Source organism: Gossypium hirsutum, chromosome A13, assembly GCF_007990345.1.
Source record: "Gossypium hirsutum isolate 1008001.06 chromosome A13, Gossypium_hirsutum_v2.1, whole genome shotgun sequence".
Lineage (NCBI taxonomy): Eukaryota > Viridiplantae > Streptophyta > Magnoliopsida > Malvales > Malvaceae > Gossypium > Gossypium hirsutum.
Window position 1 is genome coordinate 53,251,950 of NC_053436.1, and position 23,872 is coordinate 53,275,821.

The 23,872-nt window shown below is 34.7% G+C and overlaps 2 protein-coding genes, 1 long non-coding RNA gene and 1 pseudogene across 9 annotated transcripts; 1 reads left to right on the forward strand and 3 right to left on the reverse strand.

The window, feature by feature from the left end:
* Positions 1 to 9,642: 9,642 nt before the first annotated feature.
* On the forward strand, positions 9,643 to 14,568 carry LOC107894993 (putative U-box domain-containing protein 42). The gene is made up of 4 exons (XM_016820157.2): positions 9,643 to 9,947; positions 10,616 to 12,085; positions 12,320 to 12,629; positions 12,833 to 14,568. Exons 1-4 carry the CDS (start codon positions 9,942 to 9,944, stop codon positions 14,428 to 14,430), a joined length of 3,384 nt encoding a protein of 1,127 aa, XP_016675646.1. The 5' UTR covers positions 9,643 to 9,941; the 3' UTR covers positions 14,431 to 14,568.
* LOC107894996 (uncharacterized) lies at positions 9,712 to 10,607 on the reverse strand. Its single transcript, XR_001683341.2, has 2 exons — positions 10,213 to 10,607; positions 9,712 to 10,081 (listed from the first exon to the last, which is right to left on the reverse strand). It is a non-coding gene; the product is annotated as an uncharacterized lncRNA (long non-coding RNA).
* A 210-nt stretch (positions 14,569 to 14,778) lies between the features above and the next one.
* Positions 14,779 to 17,606, reverse strand: LOC107894994 (putative pentatricopeptide repeat-containing protein At1g68930; annotated as a pseudogene).
* A 30-nt stretch (positions 17,607 to 17,636) lies between these two features.
* Positions 17,637 to 22,024, reverse strand: LOC107894995 (transcription factor bHLH49). Of its 7 annotated transcripts, XR_005908013.1 has the most exons (10): positions 21,503 to 22,009; positions 19,843 to 20,813; positions 19,540 to 19,767; positions 19,396 to 19,461; positions 19,217 to 19,285; positions 18,833 to 18,904; positions 18,566 to 18,763; positions 18,243 to 18,330; positions 18,035 to 18,150; positions 17,637 to 17,916 (listed from the first exon to the last, which is right to left on the reverse strand). XR_005908013.1 is itself a non-coding variant. In XM_041086026.1 (9 exons), exons 2-9 carry the CDS (start codon positions 20,749 to 20,751, stop codon positions 18,113 to 18,115), a joined length of 1,668 nt encoding a protein of 555 aa, XP_040941960.1. In that variant the 5' UTR covers positions 20,752 to 20,813; positions 21,728 to 22,024; the 3' UTR covers positions 17,637 to 18,112. The 7 variants fall into 7 exon arrangements, 6 of the variants coding, with proteins under 6 accessions (XP_040941960.1, XP_016675650.1, XP_016675652.1 ...); XM_041086026.1 differs by having other exon boundaries at positions 17,637 to 18,150; positions 21,728 to 22,024; XM_016820161.2 differs by having other exon boundaries at positions 17,637 to 18,150; positions 21,526 to 22,009.
* Between the last annotated feature and the right edge of the window lie 1,848 nt (positions 22,025 to 23,872).

Consider the following 23,872-nt stretch of genomic DNA (forward strand, 5'->3'; position numbering starts at 1 on the left):
TGAAAGAGTAAATTGTAGTAAATCTGCTTAGGACAGCAGCTGTAACGTGAATTTGGAAAATCACCATAAATTGTGGGAGTGGAGTTAGAATCTGAATAAATTATGTAATTAAAGGTTAATGAGTCTAGTTTCTAATGAAATCAACGAGAACATATTTTGACTTCTGTACAATTAGAAATTTGATTCGTAGTAAAGGATGGTCAGACTAGTCAAGCAGTGAAATAGGGGAAACTTTAAGAAAAATCTGGTATTGATTGGCCAAACTAAAAATTCTAAAAATTTTATGGATAAAATATATATGAGTCTATTTTCATGGAAATTTCACGGCAATTGATTTGGAGTTTCGTAGGTCCAGTTATAAATAATTTAGTGACTATTGCTCAGGAAGACAGCTTATTGTGAATTTGTGATTATGTGGTAATCATTGATAAATTTTTTTTAAGGAGTTGCTTAATGTTTTCTTATAAACTTACTATGATCTATGTGTGTGAAATTCGAATATATATTATATTTATGAAGACATGCTTGAATAGTCGAATAATGACTAGTTTAAAATTTTTGAATATAAGCTCAAGAGCAAAGAGGGTCGAAGTTGGATAGGGGAAAAGAGAAAGTAATTGAGTAGCCTTTCCGCAACCGTTCAAGTATATCTGAGGTAAGTTTTGAATAGTCACATTTAGTACATAATTGATAATGTCTTGATATGTGTATGATAATTGTACTGCGATCTATTGATTTTATTTGAATATAGTTGAGTGACAAATAATTTATGTTTAAGGCTTAAAGCTGAATAGACATTAGAAGTTAAGCTTGGAAAGTAAAATGGACATATATTCTTATGTATGTTATTGAGCCAAAAGTTATATGAATGGTGCCCATGTTATGCTATTATTCGAATGGAGTAAATGAACTATGATTGTGAGATGTTATTTGAATTGAATTTTCTTGCGAATAAGTATGCATGACATTCAGTGATGTATATCCGGACTTATGGTCCATAGGCTATGTGCTGGAATTATATCCGGACTTAGGGTCCGCAGGCTATTTGCTGGAATTATATCCGGACTTAAGATCCGCAGGCTACGTGCTGGAAATATGTCCGGGCTAAAGTCCCGCAGGCTACGAGCTGGTATTATACCGGGTTTAAATTCCCGCAGGCTTGTGCTGGTAATTGGTTTCAAGTCCTAAGACCTGACAGGCTTAATGCCAGTAAGTTAAGTAAGATTACGATATTGAATGTTCGCAGTAAACCATCGTCGAGTAAGTACTATACATTTAAAATGTTCAGGTACGTATTACTTACTCATTGGTGAATTGATTTCGAAGTGAATCATTAGCATCAAAGAAGAATATATATATAAACATTGTTATATTTATGAATATGAGAATGATTTAATCGGTCATGGTATATTTGTATATGAATTATATGTTAAAATTTCTTTATATACTCATGTACATTCAGTCAATGATTTTGTGAATTATTAGTATTAAAGAATGATACTTATGTGTGAATGATTGTTATATCTACGAGTAAAACAATGACCTATTCGGTCAAATGTTGTTAATATATGAGATTATTTGATTTAAATGCATCTTATGAATTTTAAGTAGAAGAAAAATATGTGCTTAGAAATCTATGTATATGTTTATGTGTATTCGACCATGAAGCAATTTGAATTGAGAATAAGTCTGTTTAAATGAATGTTTCGATTTTCGATAAGTCTTTAATTGTTTGTGATGCTTAAAACTTACTAAGCTTTGAAAGCTTACTCTGTTCTTTATTTCTCTGTTTTATAGATTGTTGATTTTGGCCACCGACTCGGGGATCGTCAGCAGTTCATCACACTATCGATTTTTTTGGTACAGTTATATTTTGGACTCGATATGGCATGTATAGGTTAGGCTGATGATAACTATGTTTTGAAATTGTAAATATTTTGGCCATATGAAAATGGCGTATAACTTAAATATCAGTATGTATTTCAGCTTGATCTCTATTTATGTTTATTGACACTGTGAATGAGATAATTAAATGTTTAGTTCGGTAATACCTCTTAGCCTTAATCCGGCAATCGGATTTGGGTTAGGGGTGTTACACACATCATCAAAGCATCAACACATGCATGCATGGGTAATTAGATTACAACCCAATAATCAAATATAAGCCATATCACATGGCCAGTACAAAATGAATCATCAATATTAGGTGCCTTTACACTTGGCCAAATGATACGAACCCCATTGTATCATGGTTTGACACAACTCGACAACATCTAGCATGGCCTAAATTCGAGGGGCCCAAGTTTAAAATGAAGCTTGATCTTAATTTCAACGAGCTCAATTCAACTCGATTATAGCTCAATAAGCTCGTTTGTTCGTTTTGAGTTTATTTTAATTCTTGCATTTATGTTGCTGGAATAAACTTATTTAGTTAAATTAGTTAATTAGTTTTCAGCTCATAAATAAGTTCAAATTTGATTTTTAATAATTTTAGTTAAGTTTGTTAAGTTTAATACATGTTTTTAATATGTTTTTTTTTCCTACAACTTTTTAATGTGTTTAGAATCTGGTCATCTAATTAGCTTAAATATGTTTTAGTGAGCATGTTTTAGCCTAGACATGTTTTAAATGTGTCTTGGAGTCAGCCAAATTTAATTGTGTCAACATTAGGACATGTTTTAAGTTTGTTTTGCTACAGCCATTTAATTTGTCTTAGTTGTGTCCTAGGCTGCTGCTAATTCAATGTGTCAAGAATAGGACATAATTAGTTGTTTTGTCCAGTCGAATTTAGTTTGTCTTGGCTGCTGACGATTTTAATGTATGTGTTAAATATGTCTTGACCGAATTTGTTTGTTGCTTTTAGATAATCAATTCAGCTGAACAACTAGCTTAATGGCGAAGGTAGCATTGAAGACATGCATGCATGGGACAACATTTATTAAAGAGCTGCTGGTTTCTCTTTTCCCATGCATGGGACGGCATTAAAGAGCTACTAACTTTCCTTCTTTTTTTTTTTTTATAGGTGACCATTCGTGAAGTTCAATTTACAATGAGCCGAAATTAAAGGGAAGCTGCTGTTTTGAGTGTCCTTAGGTGCTTTTCTCGTGGACATCAAAGGCCAATAGTTGGCTGTAATAATTCCTTCAGCTAGGCTGCTTACATTCGGCCATTGGCCATCCATTGACCAAGACGTAATTAAAGCTCCAAGTAAGGTGATGCATGCCTGGTGCAATCCACATTCGGCCAGATTCATTTGGGAGGCTAATAAATTGCCCAAATAGCTCATTTAAGTCCATGACTCTCCAAATAATCAAGGCTGCACATTAACTTCATTCATTCCCTCCTGGCCGAACCTAATGAAGATAATTCAGCTCATTTAAGCTCCTTTACTTAATGTCAATAATTCAGCTGATCGGAAACACCAAGAGACAGTCCATTGGCATCTTCAAGGTTGCTGGAACTTTGAAAGAAGCTGCCAAGAAATTTCTAAGAAACTTCAGCTCATTAAGCTGAATTTTAAATGTCTATTTAGTTCCTTTATGTGACTATTCGGCTGGGCTTCCTCCTAGGCCTATAAATACTTGTTTTAGCTGATTGTAAAAGGACTTTTGGCCAACTTATGAAATATCATTTTCTTGTGAGAATTTTCGATTCTCTTAATTCACTTTAGGACTGATCTGACTTATCGGGAATTCGTCTCGTTGCGTTAATCTCTCCTTTTTTTTATCCTGAACTTATCACCTCCGGTGTTGCGTTCGAATTATATCTTTGGTTCCTAACTCTCTATAGTTAGCGGGTCAAGACCCTCTTATCAACCTAAGTGCCTATTTTGAGACTCGGGTTGACAATCGCTATTGTTGGTTCATTCTCTGGCCTTAGCCATCCATCTCCTCCCACCATCCTATCACTTCGCTATTAATCCAACAGCCTTGCTTATCAAAGCCATTAACCTAATTTTATCCACCATTCTTCTAAGTCATTTTTCACCTCTTTATTTAAACCTACTTTCAATCCATTTTTTAGCCTTTTTCGAAACGAGCCAAGACTTACCCAATTTATCGATCGGGCAACTCATACGACTCAAATCACTCCCGAGGCGAGTTCGTATCACCAAATTAGCATGATACATATCACAAAATAACCAAGTCCCCTATACATGCGATACTCAAGTTATCAAATTCACTATACCTAATATTCTTTTGATAGTATGATCGAATACTCTGACAACTTTCGATCCCCGAGCTAGCTTGGCAGAACTGCAAAGGCTCGAAAGGAATAAGGGTAAGCATTAAAGCTTAGTAAATCCACATGCAAATAATATGCAATGATAGTAAGCAATCATCACACAAAGACATAATCACATAAACCATAAAGATTATTCCTCATTCAATCATGTTGACTTATTTATCAAGTGTTCATATAAATACTTTCTCATCACAATTTATCCTTTATCAAGGCAAGGCTCGTGAGTTTAGCGTACATACCTATACTTACTCGTAGTATATCATATGATCATACCTTCTTTAACATGCCCTCTTTGGGACTTTCATCACCTCATCCATTGCATTACCCATTGAACACTCGGAATACTATTAGATACACAAAAAACTTGCACATAAATGCCACATATACATATGTAGCCAAAGCTACCTCATAACATGTAACGCTCACAAAGGAGCTACTCACGGGCCTACTTATATAAGCTATCGGTCAAGGTGTAACTACACGGGCTGCTCGCACAAGCTGTCAAGTATCTGAACTACTCAGGACTACCTAGCCACCAGTAGGACACACAAGACCAGTACCCGGAACCAAATTACATGTCTCTCATACATCATGAACTCAGACCACTCAATGAGTTCAGATGTCACATATACATATCGCGAACCCAAACCGCTCAATGAGTTCGGATTCCTTGATTTCTAGTGACCTGTCACTTGTATACTAGACTATTCCTAAGGTTCAAACGGGGTTTCCTTGCTTGTCGCATCACTGTCGAACTTACTCGTAATGTCGTTTATGATATCCATAATACCAACCATGTACTAATGGAATATCAAGGCATATAATTCATGATAGCAAATAAGCATTTAAATTCATATAATATTAAAGCATTAAAACATGTAATACATCACATTATTTACACATGAACTTACCTCGGTACAAAATGATGATAATCGAGCCTATTTGTCGAAAACTTTATTTTTCCCTCGATCAAGACCCGTATCACGTTTTTTTATCTATAATGTCAAATTTAACTTGTTTAATAATCACATTGTCGAAATCAATCCATAATTTATACTTTGATGAAATTACCTTTTTACCCCTAATTTTTTACTTATTTACAATTTAGTCCCTAGGCTCGTAAAATGAAATGCATGCTTTTTCTTTGTTACCCAAGCTTAGCCGAATTTTCCTTGTACTCATAACAACCTATATTTTCATCAAAATCAGATTTTTATTACTTATTTTACATCTTTTACAAAATGGTCCATTTAAGGTGTTTTCATGCAAAATCACCTAGTAAAAGATGTTAAACACATATCAAACTATCACATTCTTCCATTAAACATCAAAATACAAACTTCTCATGCATGGGTCAAAATTCCAACATGAACCCTAGCTTAAAATATGGTTAGAAACGGGTACATCATGTTACGAAGATTTCAAAAATGTAAAGAACATTAAAAACGGGACTAGAACGGACTTACTTCCAAGCTTGAAAAGTTTGAAAACCCTAGCTATGGTTCTCCACAAATTTTGGCAGCTAAGGAGGAAGATGGACAACATTTTCACTTGATTTTCCCTTTTTATTTCATTTAATTACCAAATGACCAAAATGCCCTTAAAGTCTTTCTTTCAAATTTTTCCTATGCATGTCTATTTTTGTCCAAATATTTAAAAATTGGAAAAATTGCTAATTAGGGCCTTCTAATTTATAATCTAAAGCAATTTCATGCTAAAAGCTTCTAGATCACAAGTTTTGTATCTTATTCAAATTGGTCCCTAAAGTACAATTAGACATTTTATGCATAGAATTTCTTCATGAAACTTTCACATAAGCATGCATACACATAATGGACTTCATAATAGTGATAAAACAATTATTTCTATCTCAAATTTGTGGCCTCGAAACCACTATTCCGACTAGGCCCTATTTTAAGATGTTACACTAAGGGCTCTTCTATGGCTGTTTTTGGCTGAAGATATGTGAAGAAATTGCTAGAAACTCTTTTATTTATTATTTTATTTGTTTAGTTTACAAAATTTCCAATTTTGTCCTTAGTTCACATTATTTTCTTGTTTATTTCTATACCCATGTCGCCTAGCCTATATAATTTAGGTTAAATTGCTCTTTAAGTCCTCCTTATTTACTTTTTGGACTATTTAATCACATTTCCTTAATTTGCAAATTTTGACATCTTTTCAATTTAGTCTTTTTTAATTAATTAAATATTAAAACGTTAAAATTTTCTAACGAAACTTTAATACTAACTCAATGACACTCTGTAAATATTTATAAAAATATTTACAGCTCGATTTATGAAATTGAGGTCTCGATACCTCATTTTTGAGACTAAATAACCTAATAATTCTTTTAAATCACAAAATTCACTAATTCAAGAATATTTCTAAATTCACACTTGACTCATAATTATGAAATCATAATAAAATTTTCAAACTCACTCGTTGGATTTAGTGATCTCGAATCATTATTTTCGACACCATTGAAAATTGGGCTGTTACAATAATAATAAATAACAATATATGATAATAATTAATATATTATGTACTACTCTTCTATTAAAGTATGTGATATGATACCATATAAAGAAATAATATATTTTATAAGTATTAATATATATATAATAATTATTATATTATAGATTATAATAAAAGATATAACATCAATAGTAATGTGTAATTTAGTATATTAAAATATATGTTTATAATTATAGCTAGAAATATATAAAATATTATTAAAAATTTAATATATTAAATTAGATTTTAAATTGAGCTTTAACTTTTACAAATTGCATTTGGGTATTGGGTTTAATTTATTTTTATTTTGGATTTAAGATTTGGGGTATAATTAGTGTATTTTGAGTTTGGGTAATAATGAGAATATTATTTGGGTTCTGAAATAAATATTTTAGAATAGGAGCATTAGGTTTATAAATTAAATAAGAAAGATAAAAAGTTATTTTATTCTCAATATAATAAAATAATGAACAATAAAAGATGTTTCCGTTAATTCATATAAAATCATAGAATAATAAATTTTACATGCAATAAGCACTTTAATTATTTTTTATAGAATAATTTTATTAAATATATATAATTTATACTTTTTATAAAATAAATTTAATTGTGTTTTCACAGTATAAAAGTAAAATAATTTATTACATTCAAAATTAAAATATTTATAGCTTATATAATTTAAAAATATTTGAATCCATTAAAGCTAGTCGAACTCAATCTAATCCCAAATAAAAAAACAATTATGTTAAAAAAAATCTAGTCCAAAACCGCCCAAACTCATAATAAATCCACCAAAACAATTCAATTTTTTTTGAATATGTTATACATCAAATCATCATTTCTTTTGATCAAATTAGGGGATTGTGAAATTTCTTTTTTAAAATGAGGACCCGTTATTTTTTTTTAACTTAACTCAAATTTAAAATTTTGGCAAATAAACAATTTAGTGAGTATCCAAACCAGATATATGAAATTACTTTAAAACTTTGGTAAATAAATTTTTTTAATATATGAATAATATTTATTAATAAAAAAATTGGTAAATATTAATGTGCGTGAGATATGTTTGAAATTTTATTAAAATTTTTTATTTATCAAAATTTCAAAAAATTGATAATTTTCATATACTTGATTTTGATACTTATTAATTTTTTTTTAAATTTGATATTTACAAAATTCCTAATTGTTAGTCCTATATTTAATTTTTTGTCTCTTTTAGATTTTGACCTGACATTGTTTGTCAAATTATTAAAAAATAAATGAAAAAGTTACCGTATGTTAATTTTGATATATACGTGGATGCTACAATAAGAATTAATCATTTTTTTTAAAACTTTAAAATTAAAAAAATATACAATTTATTAAAAATTATAAAAAGCATAAAAACATAAAAAAATTTAATTTTTAAAAATTAATTAATTGACATACACATGGATTGTCAGGTCAACAAAATTAACAGACATAAACTTTTCCATTCATTTTAGAGTGAATTGACAAACAATGCAAGTTTAATAACTAAAAAAGACTGAAAACTAAAAAAGACTGAAAAACTGAAAAATTAAATGTAGAACTAATATATATATATATGTAAAGTATAAAATTTGAAGGTTAAGATGAAGTAAAGAAAAAAGTGAGAATTGAATTAAATAGAAAAATGCAAGTCTCAAAATGGTAATGAAATGAAGATTTGGTGCATGAGAGATTAGAAAAGAATACATTTTCTCATAACAATAAAAGCATGTTGTTTGTGCAGTGGGGTTAGTATTGAAGCCTTTTTAATGGATTTTCGTCTCATTCTCCCTAAAATCAAACAACCCACTCCAAAATTAAATCTTTTTCTATCTTGGTGTATGGCTCAATGGAGAAGATAGTAGCTTTAGTTAAGATTAATGCCATCTTGTTTTTGGTTATAATAATAATAATGATTGTGGTACACTGATAATATATATTTTTATTCCATAAATATTGTTAATCTCTAACTCTGCTTATATAATCTAAAAGTTTCATATTTTCCTTAATAATAACAAGAATTATAGTGACTTTTAATGTTTTATTTTATTTGGGCTAGTTAATTTCAAGTCCTTAAAATATTTTTAAAAAATATATATAACAAAATAATTGAGCCACATGTCCTGATTGACGGAATTAAAGTTGAGTACCAAAATCAACATTTTCAAATAAGTAGTAGATTAGAAGATTTGATGACATACAATGGCCAAATATGCTATTATCCCTCATATTTATGCATATGTAACATGCACAGATGTAACAGTCCAACTGGTAGTAATCTTTTACTAATATGAACAATACATATATTAAAAGTGAAGGCCAAAGTCTTCTCACTTTGAACTAGTCTACATGTCAAGAGGAAAGTGGACTAATATCTTTAATTAAATTAACCCATATTTCATTTTTTCCAAAATCACAAGTTAGCACCTTCTATTAGTCAACACATAAACAAAGAAACAGTCTAAGCTAAAACTGGAATCCGATGAAAATAATTTATAATGTTGAAATAATAAAATATTTTATTTCTAAGTACGCATGCGGGAATACAAGATTTTGTTTACCAAATTGTCTAATTCCTAATTGAAACGAAAGATACAAAAAATAATTAGGGGTGACACCAAGAAAACAAAGCCTATTGGAGGCTTTGTTTATGAAAGAAACTAGAAATTAATTTTTGGTTGAGGAGGTCAAGATAAAATATAACTTGTTGGGGTCAAATCTAAAAGTTTTACGGTAAAAAGGTTAAGTTGAATTGATAATTTTTAAAATGAGTCTAAAATTGCAATATAACCATTTTATCTGAGGGGGCTAAGGCCCTCCCTGAATGAAACTTTAGAAAATATATTAAACAATTCGTCAACACCAATTTCAAGTCCTAAACCTTAAAAGTCTTGATTGTTTCTCCATATCCAAATATGTATATGTATATGCATATGCATCAAAGTACCATATAAAAACATACGTAATCTGTATCTCAAAATAAAAGTAAATGCAGAGCTTTGACTTTTGATATCAAGAAATTAAAGATTTTCACCTTATGGATGATGACATGAAAAGAGACTTGTTCAATGAGCAACCTTTTTTCTTAAAACATCTTTGTAACTCCCAGAAACTCTCAAGTCTTCAGGTTCTGCAACTACGCCAAATACACGGACGGCTGCAGTTTGACGATGTCGGTACGAGCTTTTCCAAAATCTTTCTCTCTCTGTAACTGCTTTTTAATTCTTTGTTAAGTAGCAATCTAGAGGCTCAGGATCAATTATTCCTCCATTAAAACTTGCTTATTAGCATTTCCATGTTTCAATATCATCTGCAAGACACTATATGTTACATAGACTCCTCATTTCTTTATCAAATATTGCATACATTCGGTTATGGATATACGATCCTGCAATTGTATTAAGGAAAGAAAATTTACGTATAGCTATGCCAAACGCATACCTGCATCCGATACTTGAATCCAGATAAGATATGTTTAGATTGGTGAAGTACAATCATAGACTAGAAAATTGCCAACTTATGAGAATGATTCCTATGAATTAATCCTGGTGAACCTTCAAGCATCCCATGCTTTTAGATAAATAGATATGATTATATAGCTGAGATTTGTTCATATGAGACAAATGAAATCACCAAAGTGATCACCATCTGTTTCTATTTTTGTCAAACAAGCAAATTCATCTTCAAGTCATGAGCAATGCTTTGATTGTATCCTGGACTATGCATATTGGCCTTATTTTCTGAATTACAAGAAAAAGAAAATACTTATATCTTGGCTTATAGCTTGAAGAAATCATTACTGATCCAACATCTCAATTCTTTTGATCTTTTTTTCCTTTTTCAGATAGTCAACACTGCCTTTGCTGGTCTTTTTGAATCCTTGTTGGCTGATATTACAGTAGTCACAGAATCAGTAGAGTGCATAGAAGTAGAGCAGGAGAGTTTCTTTGAAGCTGGATGCTACCTTTATCGAGTTTTTCCAGTGATAATGGAGTTGAAGTATACTGAGAAAACCCCGAAAAATGCAAAACAGATTTTAGAAACTATTTCCCAGAATGTCAATCTGGCAAAAGATCTTGTGGGAGATTGCGATAAAAATAACCAACCAGTTTCAGATTCTGAACTTGGAAGCATCATAGGCCAGCTGGAAGGGGTGATAAAAGACATAGGTGAGAGTTTGTGCTTGATACCATCTGCAACATTTGGGGGCGAGGGATATGCAGAAACTGCAGTCCGGTCTCTTTCAGAGGAACTGCAGAATGTCCACTTCAAAGTTAAGAGACCTCAAGAACTACGAACTAAAGAGCTTGAACCACAGATGTCTTTTGCAGCAGAGCAGCATAAGAAATCTAAAATGGCAACAGAAAGTTCTCAAATGCCACAACTAACGCAGAATGTCCACATTGAAGTTAAGCAACCTCAACCTCAAGAACTACGAACCAAAGAGCTCAAACCGCAGACATCTTTTGCAACAGAACCGCATAAGAAATCAAAAATGGAAATAGGAAGTTCTGAAATGCCACAACTAATGCAGAATGTCCACATTGAAGTTAAGCAACCTGAAGATCTACGAACCAAAGAGCTCGAACCACAGATGTCTTTTGCAAAAGAACCACATAAGAAATCAAAAATGGCAACAGAAAGTTCTCACATGCCACAACTAATGCCAATGGATTCAGATCTTTACTCTGTCAATGTGGAAGTCTCTGTTTCCACAGAAAGTTCTCAAGCTTCGAACATGCCATGCCTAAATGATTTCCTTAAAATTACAAATCAGAAAAGCCAGAATGAGAACGTAAACAAATCCTTGTCCACATTGCCACAGGTAGCTCATTATATCGAACCTATGTATGACACTTTCTTCTGTCCATTGACTAAGCAGATTATGGATGACCCAGTTACCATTGAGAGTGGAGTGACATATGAGAGGAAGGCGATAATGGAGTGGTTTGAAACGTTCAGTCATCTAGAGGATATAATCTGTCCAACAACAGGGATGAAGCTCACGAGCAGGGTTTTAAGCACCAATGTTGCTCTAAAGACCACAATAGAGCAATGGAAGGATAGGAATGAAGCTGCAAGGATCAAGGTTGCTCGTGTGGCATTATCTTTGGCTAGTTCGGATAATATGATACTAGAGGCAATAACAGATCTGCAACATATCTGCAAAAGGAATCAGAACAATAAGGTACAAGTGCTTAGTGTTGGAATATTGCCATTGCTTATTAAGTTAATCGGATACAAAAATAGAGATGTCAGATGTGGAGCCCTGGAACTATTACTACAATTGGCTGAGGAAGACAACGAAGGAAAGGTTTGGATTTTTACTATTTATAGATATTTTAGAACACTACAGCATGCATGATTGTAGAGCTTAACCAGAATATCTATTACATATCCTTCATAATTTTGCAAACTGTGGTGGATATGAACATTCCTGATCCTGACTATATTTGTTATCACCGAAACTAGAAGTTTTAAGTAAGCACTAAGACTTCAGAAAACTTTTCCCAGGAGATATGCACCAATTTCTTTACATTTTCTGCAGGAAATGATTGCTAATGCAATGGATTTATCAACGCTACTGGCGTTGTTATCGAGTAGCCACCAGTCCGTTCGGCATGCATCATTGCTTCTCTTGCTTGAGCTTTCAAGAGGTCAAGCTTTGGGTGAAAAAATTGGGTCAGCAACTGGAGCCATTTTGATTCTGATCAGAATCAAATATAACCATCAGGTCGATCACTTTGCTTCACAAAAAGCAGATGAAATTTTAAAGAACCTGGAGAGATTTCGAGACAACATAAAGCAGATGGCAGAGTATGGGTTCTTGGACCCTCTTTTGAATCATCTAACCGTAGGTAATTTACCTTTCTTTATGATTGACCTTCTTCCATATAATAAATTTAGAGCATTAGTTAGCTGATACCAACATTTCAAGGGAACTATTTAGAAACTGCACATTAAATGGCAGTTAGATTAACTGAAGAATGTTCAAGTTTGATCATAAAAGTCAAACGTGTTTTGAAGTCTAAGACAAGTATGCTGATGTGTAAATAAGCAGGTTCCAAGGAGGTGCAAATGGAAATGGCAAGCTACTTAGGGGAAATCATACTTGGTAATGACAGCAAAACTTATGTGGCCGAGAGGGCTTCTCCTAGTCTCTTTAAAATGGTGCAAAGTGGTAACACCATTATCAGAAAGGCAGCATTTAAGGCTTTAGCACAAATCTCATCTCACCATCCAAATGCCCGGATACTAGTAGAAGCTGGTATTGTCCAAATTATGGCTGAAGAGATGTTCGCTCGTAGGATATATGATGAACCAATGAACTCAAAGAAAGAAGCTGCTGCAATACTTGCTAATATTCTCGAGTCGGGGGTTGAGCATGATAGCATCCAAGTAAATCCTCATGGCCACAGGATAAGTTCAGATTATGTTGTCTATAACATTATCTGCATGCTTAAAAACTCCACAGCTCATGAACTCGACATCAATCTCATCAGAATCCTCTTATGCCTCACAAAGTCACCCAAGTCAATGGCAACAATTGTCTCAGTTGTGAATGAGACTGAAGCAAGCTACACTCTCATTGAACTCATCAATACCCAACATGAACAACTTGGGATTGCAGCAATCAAGCTACTCATTACCCTTGCATCACATGTCGGTAACACACTAGCAGAGAGGCTCTGCAAAACCAGGGGGCAGCCTGAGAGTTTAATTGAGAGCCAGACAGAAACTAACCACATCACTGAGAAGCAGGCAGTTTCAGCAAAATTCCTAGCAAAACTCCCCCAACAGAATCTAACACTCAACCTTGCTCTTCTGCACAAGAATGTTGTCCCCACGATCCTTCAGAGAATCATTTTGATCCAAAGAAGTGGAATAAGAACTAGCAGGCATGCAACTGTTTACTTAGAGGGCCTAGTTGGGATTCTTGTTAGATTCACAACTACACTGTATGAACCACAGATCTTGTTTTTAGCAAAAGCTCACAACCTCACATCGGTGTTCACGGAATTGCTCACAAAGACATCCAGTGATGAAGTTCAAAGATTATCAGCAACTGGACTAGAGAAGCTCTCATTAGAGACAGTTAAACTATCAAAGCCACCAAAAATTAAGAAAACCAAGCTTACAAACTTGTTCCACCTGCCAAAGCTTCTATCTTCCAGTTTATCAAAAAGGAGAAAGATACCATTACTGTGTCCAGTTCATAGAGGGGTATGTTCTTCAGAAACCACATTTTGTTTGATTGATGCAAACGCTATCGAAAGGCTATTGGCATGCCTGGATCATGAGAATAACGAGGTAGTTGAAGCTTCATTGGCAGCTATATGTACTTTGCTGGACGACAATGTTGATGTGCACATGAGTGTGAGCCTGCTGAGTGAAGTAAATGCTATTCAACATATCTTGAATGTGGTGAAAGAGCACAGACAAGAGGGCCTGTGGCAGAAATCATTTTGGATGATTGAAAAATTCCTAGTTAAAGGTGGAAATAAGTCAGCTTCAGACATATCACAGGATAGGTTACTGCCTGCCTCATTGGTTAGTGCTTTTCATCATGGGAATGGTAGTACAAGGCAGATAGCTGAGAATATTTTAAGACACTTAAATAGGATGCCAAACACCTCAACTAGTTATTACACCATGTAAAAAAGATACCCCAGATTCACTCCGATGTTAAGTTAAAGCACCTGCCTTTATGAAGTACACCCCTTTATTATAGTATCAATCATTCTAAGTTGTTTCAGAAAGGAAAAAGAAAAACTTAATTTGTGTTATACTGTCAAATTGTCTACCAAATCTATAAATCTTATTAACCAGAGATGACAGATATGCTAGGACGATGTTTTCAAGTTCAACTCACTCAGACAAATTTATCATTATTATAGTCTAAGATCAATCCATGATACATTTCATATTTCTCTTTTAAAGGAACTTGAGCAAGTTTTAAACGGTGGAAACCCTATTGCACAAAAAAGGGAGAAATGTAGAGGAGGATTTTGGTCAAAGAGGCAATCCTTTCCAAGTTTTGACGTACCCAGAAGTCCCAGAAATACTGATTAGCCATGGAGACATGAACTAGAGAAATAGACAGCAAGGTAGCAAAGAAAATTAGCCTTGGCATGTAGCAGAACCAAATGATCTGTGAAATATTTGTGGGTTTTTGGCAGGCAGGATTCAGCCGGCAGCCTGTCAAATACAGTCGTTGACATAATAACCGTTGTTTCAACATTCAATGCATCTTCCTGATAATACCTTCCGAGACCAAGTCCTTTTTATGCGAATAATCCAGTGATTTGGTCATTTGAATAGTTAGCCAAAGGTTTGATCTACTCATCATCAGTTTTGGGCATAGAAAACAGCATCACCAGAAATCTCCACACGAGCATGTTCCATCTTTAAACAAGTGGAAGCGGACAGCATCTCTTACTAGTATCTCTCTCTGTGTTATCTTAGAAATATACTTAGTCGCATTATGGCAATCCCCACACACCCTAAGATTTTTAACTATCCGTATGGGAAGCCCGGGAGGGATAAATATCAACCCAAATGCAATTGGCAAGCCTCTCACTGCACGTATGCATCTCTGATCTCACATAGAACAGTACTAACTCTTCTATCATCTTGAGGTTAGTTTGTCAGCTCAGCATATATCCGATCTGAAAACGGACTTGTCTGGTCATCTGCTGAGAAAATGTGCACTTTGCCTTTATATTTGATCCAACTGCATCCCGGTTCCTTTCTCACTCCTTTATTTCTCATTCCCCTCCTTAATTCTGACACATAATCCCATTTTCCTTTAGCAGCATATATGCTTGAGAGTAAGATGTAACCTGCAGGATTGTTGGGCTCTAGTTCCTGAAGGGATGCAGCTGCCCATTTCCCAACTTCCAAGTTACCATGCAGTCTACATGAGCTAAGTAAGGTGGACCAACCAATTGCATCAGGAGGCATAGGCATTTTGTTTATAAAGCATCTTGCTTCCTCTAACCTTCCAGCTCGGCTAAGAAGGTCAATCATGCAAGTATAATGATCAACAACGGGCATGATTCCATGTTCTTTTACCATTGACTCAAAATACTGATACCCTTTTTCCACTAGTCCTGCCCTACTGCAAGCTGATAGAACACCAACAAAAGTAACTTCATCAGGTTTTAGACCATGAGCTAACATTTTTTGAAACAAATCAATTGTTTCATTGGCTTTACCAAACTGAGCATACCCTGACACCAATGCAGTCCAGGAAACTTCATCCCTAAAATTCATCTCATTGAAAAGCCGGTTAGCTTCTTCTATACTTCCACATTTGCTATATAAAGTAACAAGTGCATTAGAAACTGTTGTGAAAGAAATTAAGCCAGAAACTATTGCTTGGCCATGAAATTGTGAACCCTCTTCTAAGCTTGCTAGGTTTGCACATGAGCTAATTACACTTCCTAGAGTATAATAATCAGGGTTGATGTCATTTCTCTGCATGTCACCAAAGACTCTAATAGCTTCTTCGCTGTACCCATTCTGGCCATAACCGACTAGCAGTGCAGTCCAGGACACAACATTCTTGTGGGTCATCCTCTTGAAAACTGCCTCGGCAGACGCTATCCTTTTGCACTTGCAATACATGTCAACAAGTGCACTGCCTACAAAGACATTATCCATATGATTAGTTCTAATTACAAAAGCATGAGCTTGCTTGCCTTCTTTCAGGGCCATTAAACCCCCACAGGCCGTCAACATACTTCCAAAGGTAAACTGATCCATAACCAAGCCTTCTGTCCTCATCTCTCTGAACAAATCAATAGCCTCTTTATACAAATCATTCTGAGTCAATCCCGTGATCATAGTTGTCCAAGAAATGGGATCTTTTTCCCGCATACTGTGAAACAACGACCAGGAATCCTCCACCATACCACACCTCAAAAACCCAGTAATCATTGTGTTATACATTACCACATTCCGCTCTGGCGTTTCATCAAAAACTTGTTTTGCATCATAAACAAACCCCGCCTTTGAATACATATCCATCAAAGGACAACCCACAAACAGATAAGATCCAAACCCAAACTTCACAATCTGCCCATGAATTTGCCTACCCAAATCAATACACCCTTGACTAGAAGACAATATAAGCATAGTAGAAAACGTAATCCTATTCAAATTAGCTGCTTCATCCCCCAACATTGAATTATAACCCTTCACAGCATCAGTTACCAAGGCACGAGAAGCATACCCCGAAATAAGGGAATTCCAAGAAACCCCATCACGCTTAGGCATGCGGTTAAATATATCATTCATGTCTGAAAGATTCCCAGACTTCGAATAAGTAAAAAGAATAGTGTTCCATGAAAAGAGATTTGGTTGGGGAATTTTATCAAACACGTTGCGTGCGTAGGTCAAATCCCCTAATTTACTGTATGCATTAACAAGATTGTTTAATAGGAATGTTTCAGGGTCTTTTATGGTTCTAAGAATGTGGCAATGGATTTTCTTTGCCTGGGACCGGTTTCGGGTCTCGGTGCAGATTTTCAGTAATGAACAGTAGTAGTTAGAGTTGGAAGACATTTTCTGTCTATTGAAAACAACGGGAATTGGCGTTGGCCCTTTTCGGCCTAAAATAAGAGTAAAAGATACATATATATATATATCAGCTGGTTTCGGTGTGTTTTATCGGCCTGTTTGAGGCATTGGGTTTTTTCTGGGAAGCTCTTTGTTGGACTGGATGCTGTCAAATATTTTATACAAGGAAAGGGTTATCCAAAGATCGATATCAGCTGGAAAATATCAAGTAAGTCAACACTTGAATTCATTTGACTTAGTTACGAAATAAAACCGTAAGTGGTTTCGAAGAGGGGAAAAAATGAGTAGTAAGATTGAAGAACATTATGTGTCCTTAAAAAGTTAATAAACAAATTGCAACTTACATCTCTTAACTGAACAAAATACATCTCTTTCATCACTAAATTACAGTAAGACATCATCTAAGAATACTAGATAACACATTACTCATATATCACAAAAGATTTCCATATTATCAATCTATACAATCATACAAATGTATCACTTCCCTAACATTACAGTTAACGAACGACGAGCCTTCAAGCATGTGCCTCAGTCGAATGTTGACTCTGATATTCTTAGCTATAAAACCAGGTGAATAGCATCTTCGGTTATTCAATAAGAACAGGGTAGGAAAATAGTGACTGCATATTTTTATACTTCAAATTTTTGAAAGAGTGATTTGCGTGTCCTTGGCTACCTTCAAGAATGCGGTATAAATGTAACAGGTAGATGGTCATAATGAGCTGCCTGGGATAGAGCTATAAACCTTTTAGGATCAAAGTTCTACTTTCGTATGACCTGAAGGTTGAGAACCTGCAAGAGAAATAGATTAATTATAGTCAGATTGGAGAACATTCTGCCTATGACAGGCTGCAAAGGGCGTGTTGATAAAAGAGAGTAAATACCATTTACTTCTTGGCTGTCAGAAGCAGTACTTGTTCCATAGTTCATTTGGACAACATTGTGGAGCTCATCCTCCCATGCATTTGATAGCTGGAACCAAAATGTAAGTAAATTTGTAATCCTCATACGCTCATGAAGTTAAGCAAGATGTCAATCATATCATGCACTAAAGCCAAGTTTGGTTTTAAAATATACTAATAAAAGAACAAAAGGACTTACAAAGACTCAAGAGTCATAGGTTTCCTAATAATTAACCATTGGATGCTATATATACCCAAACACATGCTTAAAGTGTGAACTATACAGAAAAGAAGAGAAGTAAAACCTGATTAGGCTCCTTGAATCCTCCAGTCATTGGTGTGAAGTGGGAACTGAGAGTTCTACGAATAATATCAGCATTATTCCCCATGACAGGAAAACCACCTGGACAAAGTCCAGGTTGAGATGGATGTAACGGAGGATAACCCACAGATAAATCAGGAGAAAACCCCAGAGTTGATGGACCAGCTCGTGATTGAATAATCTGTACTTCAATGGATTAGAAGAGACATATAGACATGAGTAATTGCTAAATCTACATGGATCAACTTACATCTTTTGCAAGAAGCCCTTCTATATTACAATCTACCCGAGGATTCACTGTTGCAAGTTTCATTGATAGAAACTGCAAAAGAAGAAAATAAAGTGACACATTAGGCTTGTGAAGGAAAGTTGATGGTTATATCTTATACAGTATATGCAAATCAGAGAAAGTAATTGATGAAAGGCTCAGGAATACTACCATATAAGCCCTGAGGTTGTAACAATATATACATCAATCTAACAAGATTCACAAGTTACTTTAGCTTGTATATATATTATATCAGATCATTTTTTATAAGATCGAAGTGTGCACCACTATACCACCACTAACTACACTAGATCACCAAGGAACCAATGGTGTGGAAAAGTTAAGTTGTGAATTATGCTCCAATACCTCAACCTGCCGCTGAAGTGACTGCACGTAGTTAATGATTTCATCTAGCATCACTGCCTTGCCTGTAACCTGCAAGAACCAATAAACCCCTAGAAACTGAACTACACTATCTGGTCCAACTGCGGCTAAGAAGTGAATTTGACTGTACTCCTTAAGCTATACCCTCCAAGAAAGCATACCTTATTGCAACCAGGTACAAGATCCTGCAGAAATTTCATCCTTTCACTGATCTTTTCTCTTCTTACCTGAAGTCATAACCAATTAACTCCAATCAGATGATTTAAATATTGCTAAGCTTTCAGTAAGTTCTGTGTAAGCTTTACCCTTTCTGCAAGACTATGGCTGTTTGTTGCCTGCCCTCTTCGGGCTCTGACATGGATGTATTCCTCTTTTGGTGGATCAGAAGCTTGAGAACCTTGTTTTCCATGTTTAGCCGTAGTCTTATTGACCATTGTAGTTTGGTTCTGGTCTCCTTTCTGTTGATTTTCAGCGCCATCCTTTGCAGCCTCGACAGGTGATTGGCTTCCCTTAGCTTGATCAACCTCAGCCTCCTGCCATAAAATCAAGTATAAACAAAAAATGCATTGTGGATCAGGGAAAGAATTTCGTAAACATTTTTTTTTTACCTGTACGATCCTTTTTCTTTTCTTAGAACTAAGAACCTTAGCTGAAGATTCACCAGCTGTACCATCCAATGCAGAAGGTTCATCATGACCACCAGCACCGCCACTAGACTCGGCCTCATTAGACTCATTACCAGAGCCACCATTTCCTTGTTTTGCTTCTTCATTTGATCTCACAAGACTTCCACTGTTCCTCTCATTCTTGAGTGGGCTTTCTTGGGTAGCCCTATTTTCAGCTTGCAAATCTCTAGAAGCTTCAGTGGTCATCAACTTACTTCTCTGAGATTCCACACCAGATATTGATTTAACCCCACTGATTGTGTAAACATCTTGCGGCCCTTGCATCAAGCCCACACCTCTAGCATAGACACCCATTGCTTCAGGAATACCAAAAGGGTTCACGATATCACTAAAATTTCCCCCATTAAAGCTCGAGAACTTAGCAGCACGCTCGATGAAAGCTGAGTCAGTTTGTAACTGAGATAGGCTCGAAGGTAGAACCCCAGAAGCATTCGGTAAAAATATACCCCCTTTCAACATTGAACTTGCTGCATTCCATCCCATCTCAAATGGTCTATCAATGCTACTTCTCACAGAGGCAGGACCACCTCTACCAATTCCCATTGCATTTGAAGAGCTTGCACCATTTTGCACATTAATTTCACAAAATCCCAAGTTTTGTGAATTAGAAGGGTGCTCCCAAAGGTTAGAACAAAACGAGTCTCCCATTGAAGCTGAAGCAGATGAAGAACCAATAACCAAGGGATTATCACTAGAAACTAAACTCATAGGAGTACTTGTGAGATTGGAACCACCAAACTGCCAAGCCGATGACATACCAGATGTCTGGTAGTTTAAGCTATTGTCATTTCTCTTCTCTAGCTCATATTTATCCTTTTCACCTACATCCATTCCTCTTCAACAATACTGCAGAATAACTTTGAATGCCTTTCTCCACAATTATGTTTGAACACCTAGGCAATAGTCCAAAGTCAGGCTCCTTAAAGATTTGACCACTACCTAAAAACACCCTCAACTGCACTTAGTCCAAGATTATCAACCAAAGATCAAAGACCACAAAAAAGACAGGTAAAGAGAACAACAACAAACATATCACATGGGAAAATTATCTAATTCTTTGACATATATTAATACACAATAACTTTGCCAACAAGCTTCAAGCTAAGTCCAGAAGGGATCTGAAAACTTAAGATATAAGAAATTTATAGTCCTAAAAAGCTAAAATTCACCAACCCCAAAAGAAAATCATAAGAACTGCTCAGAAGTATCAAGAAAACTACTTCTGCACTTCAACTAGTGAACCCCCCAAAAAACATAACTGCAATTATGTACCACAAGCTGAAACATCTGCCATTCCAAAAGCAACAACTGAAAATTGGAAGTACCCAAACTCGCATAAATTAAAAAGCCTTCTTCAGGACAAAAAGATGGAACAGACCAGAAAAAGGAAGTTTAAAAAAAAAGCTGTAAAAGAAAGAAAGCAAAAAGGTCCACCAGAAGCGGTCAATTTAGTCCAAGAAAACAAAAGAGAACATTGGTTTCAGTACAATAAATAAAGCCACCCTTCACATTCAAAACCCTAGTCAGAATTTTCCCAGAAAGAGAAAGGACCTCAACAAAAAGTAGAGAAAGAGAAAGATACCCATTTTCAGATTCTGTGCTTACTTTTATTGTACTCCCTCTGCACTCTCATTCAAAGCCTTCTTTTTTTCAACACACCCAGACACACAAAAGTTAAAGCTTTTATAGAATTTTTGCAAAGCACTTTTCTTTTGTGTGTGTGTTTGCTCAGCAACAGAGCAACTCTGTTACAAAACAGTCAAATAAAACCAGAGAAGAAAAGTAATAAAGGAGGGAGTTTTATTACTTTAGAGTGAGAGAAAATAAATGGGTATTTGTCTATTTTGAAGAAGACAGAGTGAAAGAGAAGAGTAATGGCAAATGTCCTGCATTTATACCCACGCTTGCATCAAAAAGAGAGCTGTTTGATCATTAACCACCGCCACTGCTACTGTTAAAATATTACAAAACACCTTTCTTCTCTCTTCCTTCAAAACTTCAAAACTTTTGCTTACTCTGGTCTATCCAATGTAGGGAGTAATTTTTTTTAAGAAAAAAGCAAAAAACTTTATATCACTTTGGGGTTATTTTTTTAAGTCTGTTTTCAGTGTTTTTAATTTGTATATTTTAGTTATAATTATACCCATTTGATCTAGCAACTGACAATGCCAACTACCATTAAATGATTTTTTTACTATCCCAGCAGTATTCTTTTTTTCTTTTCTGTTTATCTTATTTTATTTGTCCTTTTGATTAAAAAAGAACCTTGGGAGGAGAGCTTCAAGATCTTTAATGGAGGTTTGTTTGGTCAAGAAGCTAAAATCTAGCTCATTTCACCCTATATTATTATATTTTTGAGGGCTCACAAATTTAAATATCCATATGGGTCACTCATGCAGTGGCCATTACTGTTGATTTTCATTATGGGGAAGAAGATATGGCTTTTGTTGGATAACTTGAACTATCTTATCCCTCTTTTACTGTTCCACTGTGTGAAAACTAATACATACTGAAAACGCCCGGTTTACACCATTAACAAAATCAAAAGAACATTAGATGTCTACTTTCCCAATAATATCCTAATTTTGTTTACTACTCTTATAACATTACAAGTCAAAAAACCAAATTACATGTAAAAATTGCAACATTTATACAACTCTTCCTTTGTCATTTTTGACAAAACTCTACAACAAAAATAAAACATATCTCATAATCATAAATAAATTAAACAGACTATTAAAACAAGTAAAGTCCCATCTATCATCCAAGAAGCATGGTTAAGCAACAATCCTCGAGAAGTTTAATGTTTACAAACTAGCGAATAGCAATAAAAACCAAATAACTAAGTTCAAGAAACCACAATCATTCATCAGTAGTCTGAGCAGGAAAAAAACTACTACACTTCCCTGCATCCAAGCTCCTAGAAGAAATTGAAGAGCTTATTCTTTGCCTTGTTGATTTGATGAACCTGAGCATGTAGTGATTTGATTTTACTTTTCATAAATTTGATCATTCTAGCTCGTTGAGAAACTTCCCAAGTTTTGTGGAGTTGTAACATTAGGTGCAACATGTTCATCAGCAACAAGGGAGTCGGGTTCAACATCAAAGCCTAACTTATTCTTAAGTAGAGTAGAATCATCAGCCTATTTCTCTGTCTTCGGCTTGTATGAGATCTTGGCTAAAGGAGAGATGGCTCAAAATAATAAGCTCTAGACACAATATAAGAGATCCAAGATTAAATGAAGACATATTACCAACTTTATGCAGTAATAGTCCCATGGTTTTATTGATTAAATTCCTTTGAAGAGAAGACATCCAATTCCTTACAACAATTTAATGAAGATCAGCATACTTTAAACTTAGCTGAGGCAGGAACAACCTTATTGTCAGGCCAAGTTGGCGAACCCATTTAGTAAATTTATTCACAATCTTATTAAAGTCTTCTATATAATCAACTTCTACACCATTATGCTTTAAAAAATTGTTAATCAAGGCAGGGGAGAACATAAAGGTATGACCTTAAAAATACACTTTCATGTTGGTGATGGCCTTAAGTAGGTTACTATAGATATCCAAGACAATAGTCTTTCACATATGGCTTTAACATCTAGGGTTGAGTAGGGGTGAAGCCAGAAAACTATAATAGTAGGGGCCAAAAATGAATCATAATTTTTTTTGAGGCCAGACTGCTATTTTATCAATATAATAATAAGTAATTTCATAAAATTTTAATGGGCTAAATAGAAAAACTGTCAACTTTTTTTTAGGAGGGGGCAAGGCCTCTGCCTGCTCCCCTTTGCCTTCGCCTCTAGGGTTAACGGTAGCAAGTTTATGCATGTAGCAAAGTAACCACATCTATACCTTGAAAACCACCCATGTTGATGTTCCGATCATAAATAATATTTTTTCCATGAACTTCATTCTCATTTTTCATACATTATTCAAGAACATA

Excerpts from the sequence above, each read along its gene's own strand:
- LOC107894993 (XM_016820157.2), top strand. Across the intron at positions 12,086-12,319 it reads AGGAAGACAACGAAGGAAAG|GAAATGATTGCTAATGCAAT; the intron begins GTTTGGATTTTT and ends CATTTTCTGCAG. Across the intron at positions 12,630-12,832 it reads TTTGAATCATCTAACCGTAG|GTTCCAAGGAGGTGCAAATG; the intron begins GTAATTTACCTT and ends GTAAATAAGCAG.
- LOC107894995 (XM_041086026.1), bottom strand. The coding sequence starts at position 20,751 with ATGGATGTAGGTGAAAAGGATAAATATGAGCTAGAGAAGAGAAATGAC. Across the intron at positions 18,905-19,216 it reads CACTTCAGCGGCAGGTTGAG|TTTCTATCAATGAAACTTGC; the intron begins GTATTGGAGCAT and ends CTTCTTTTGCAG. Across the intron at positions 18,764-18,832 it reads AAGGGCTTCTTGCAAAAGAT|ATTATTCAATCACGAGCTGG; the intron begins GTAAGTTGATCC and ends ATTGAAGTACAG.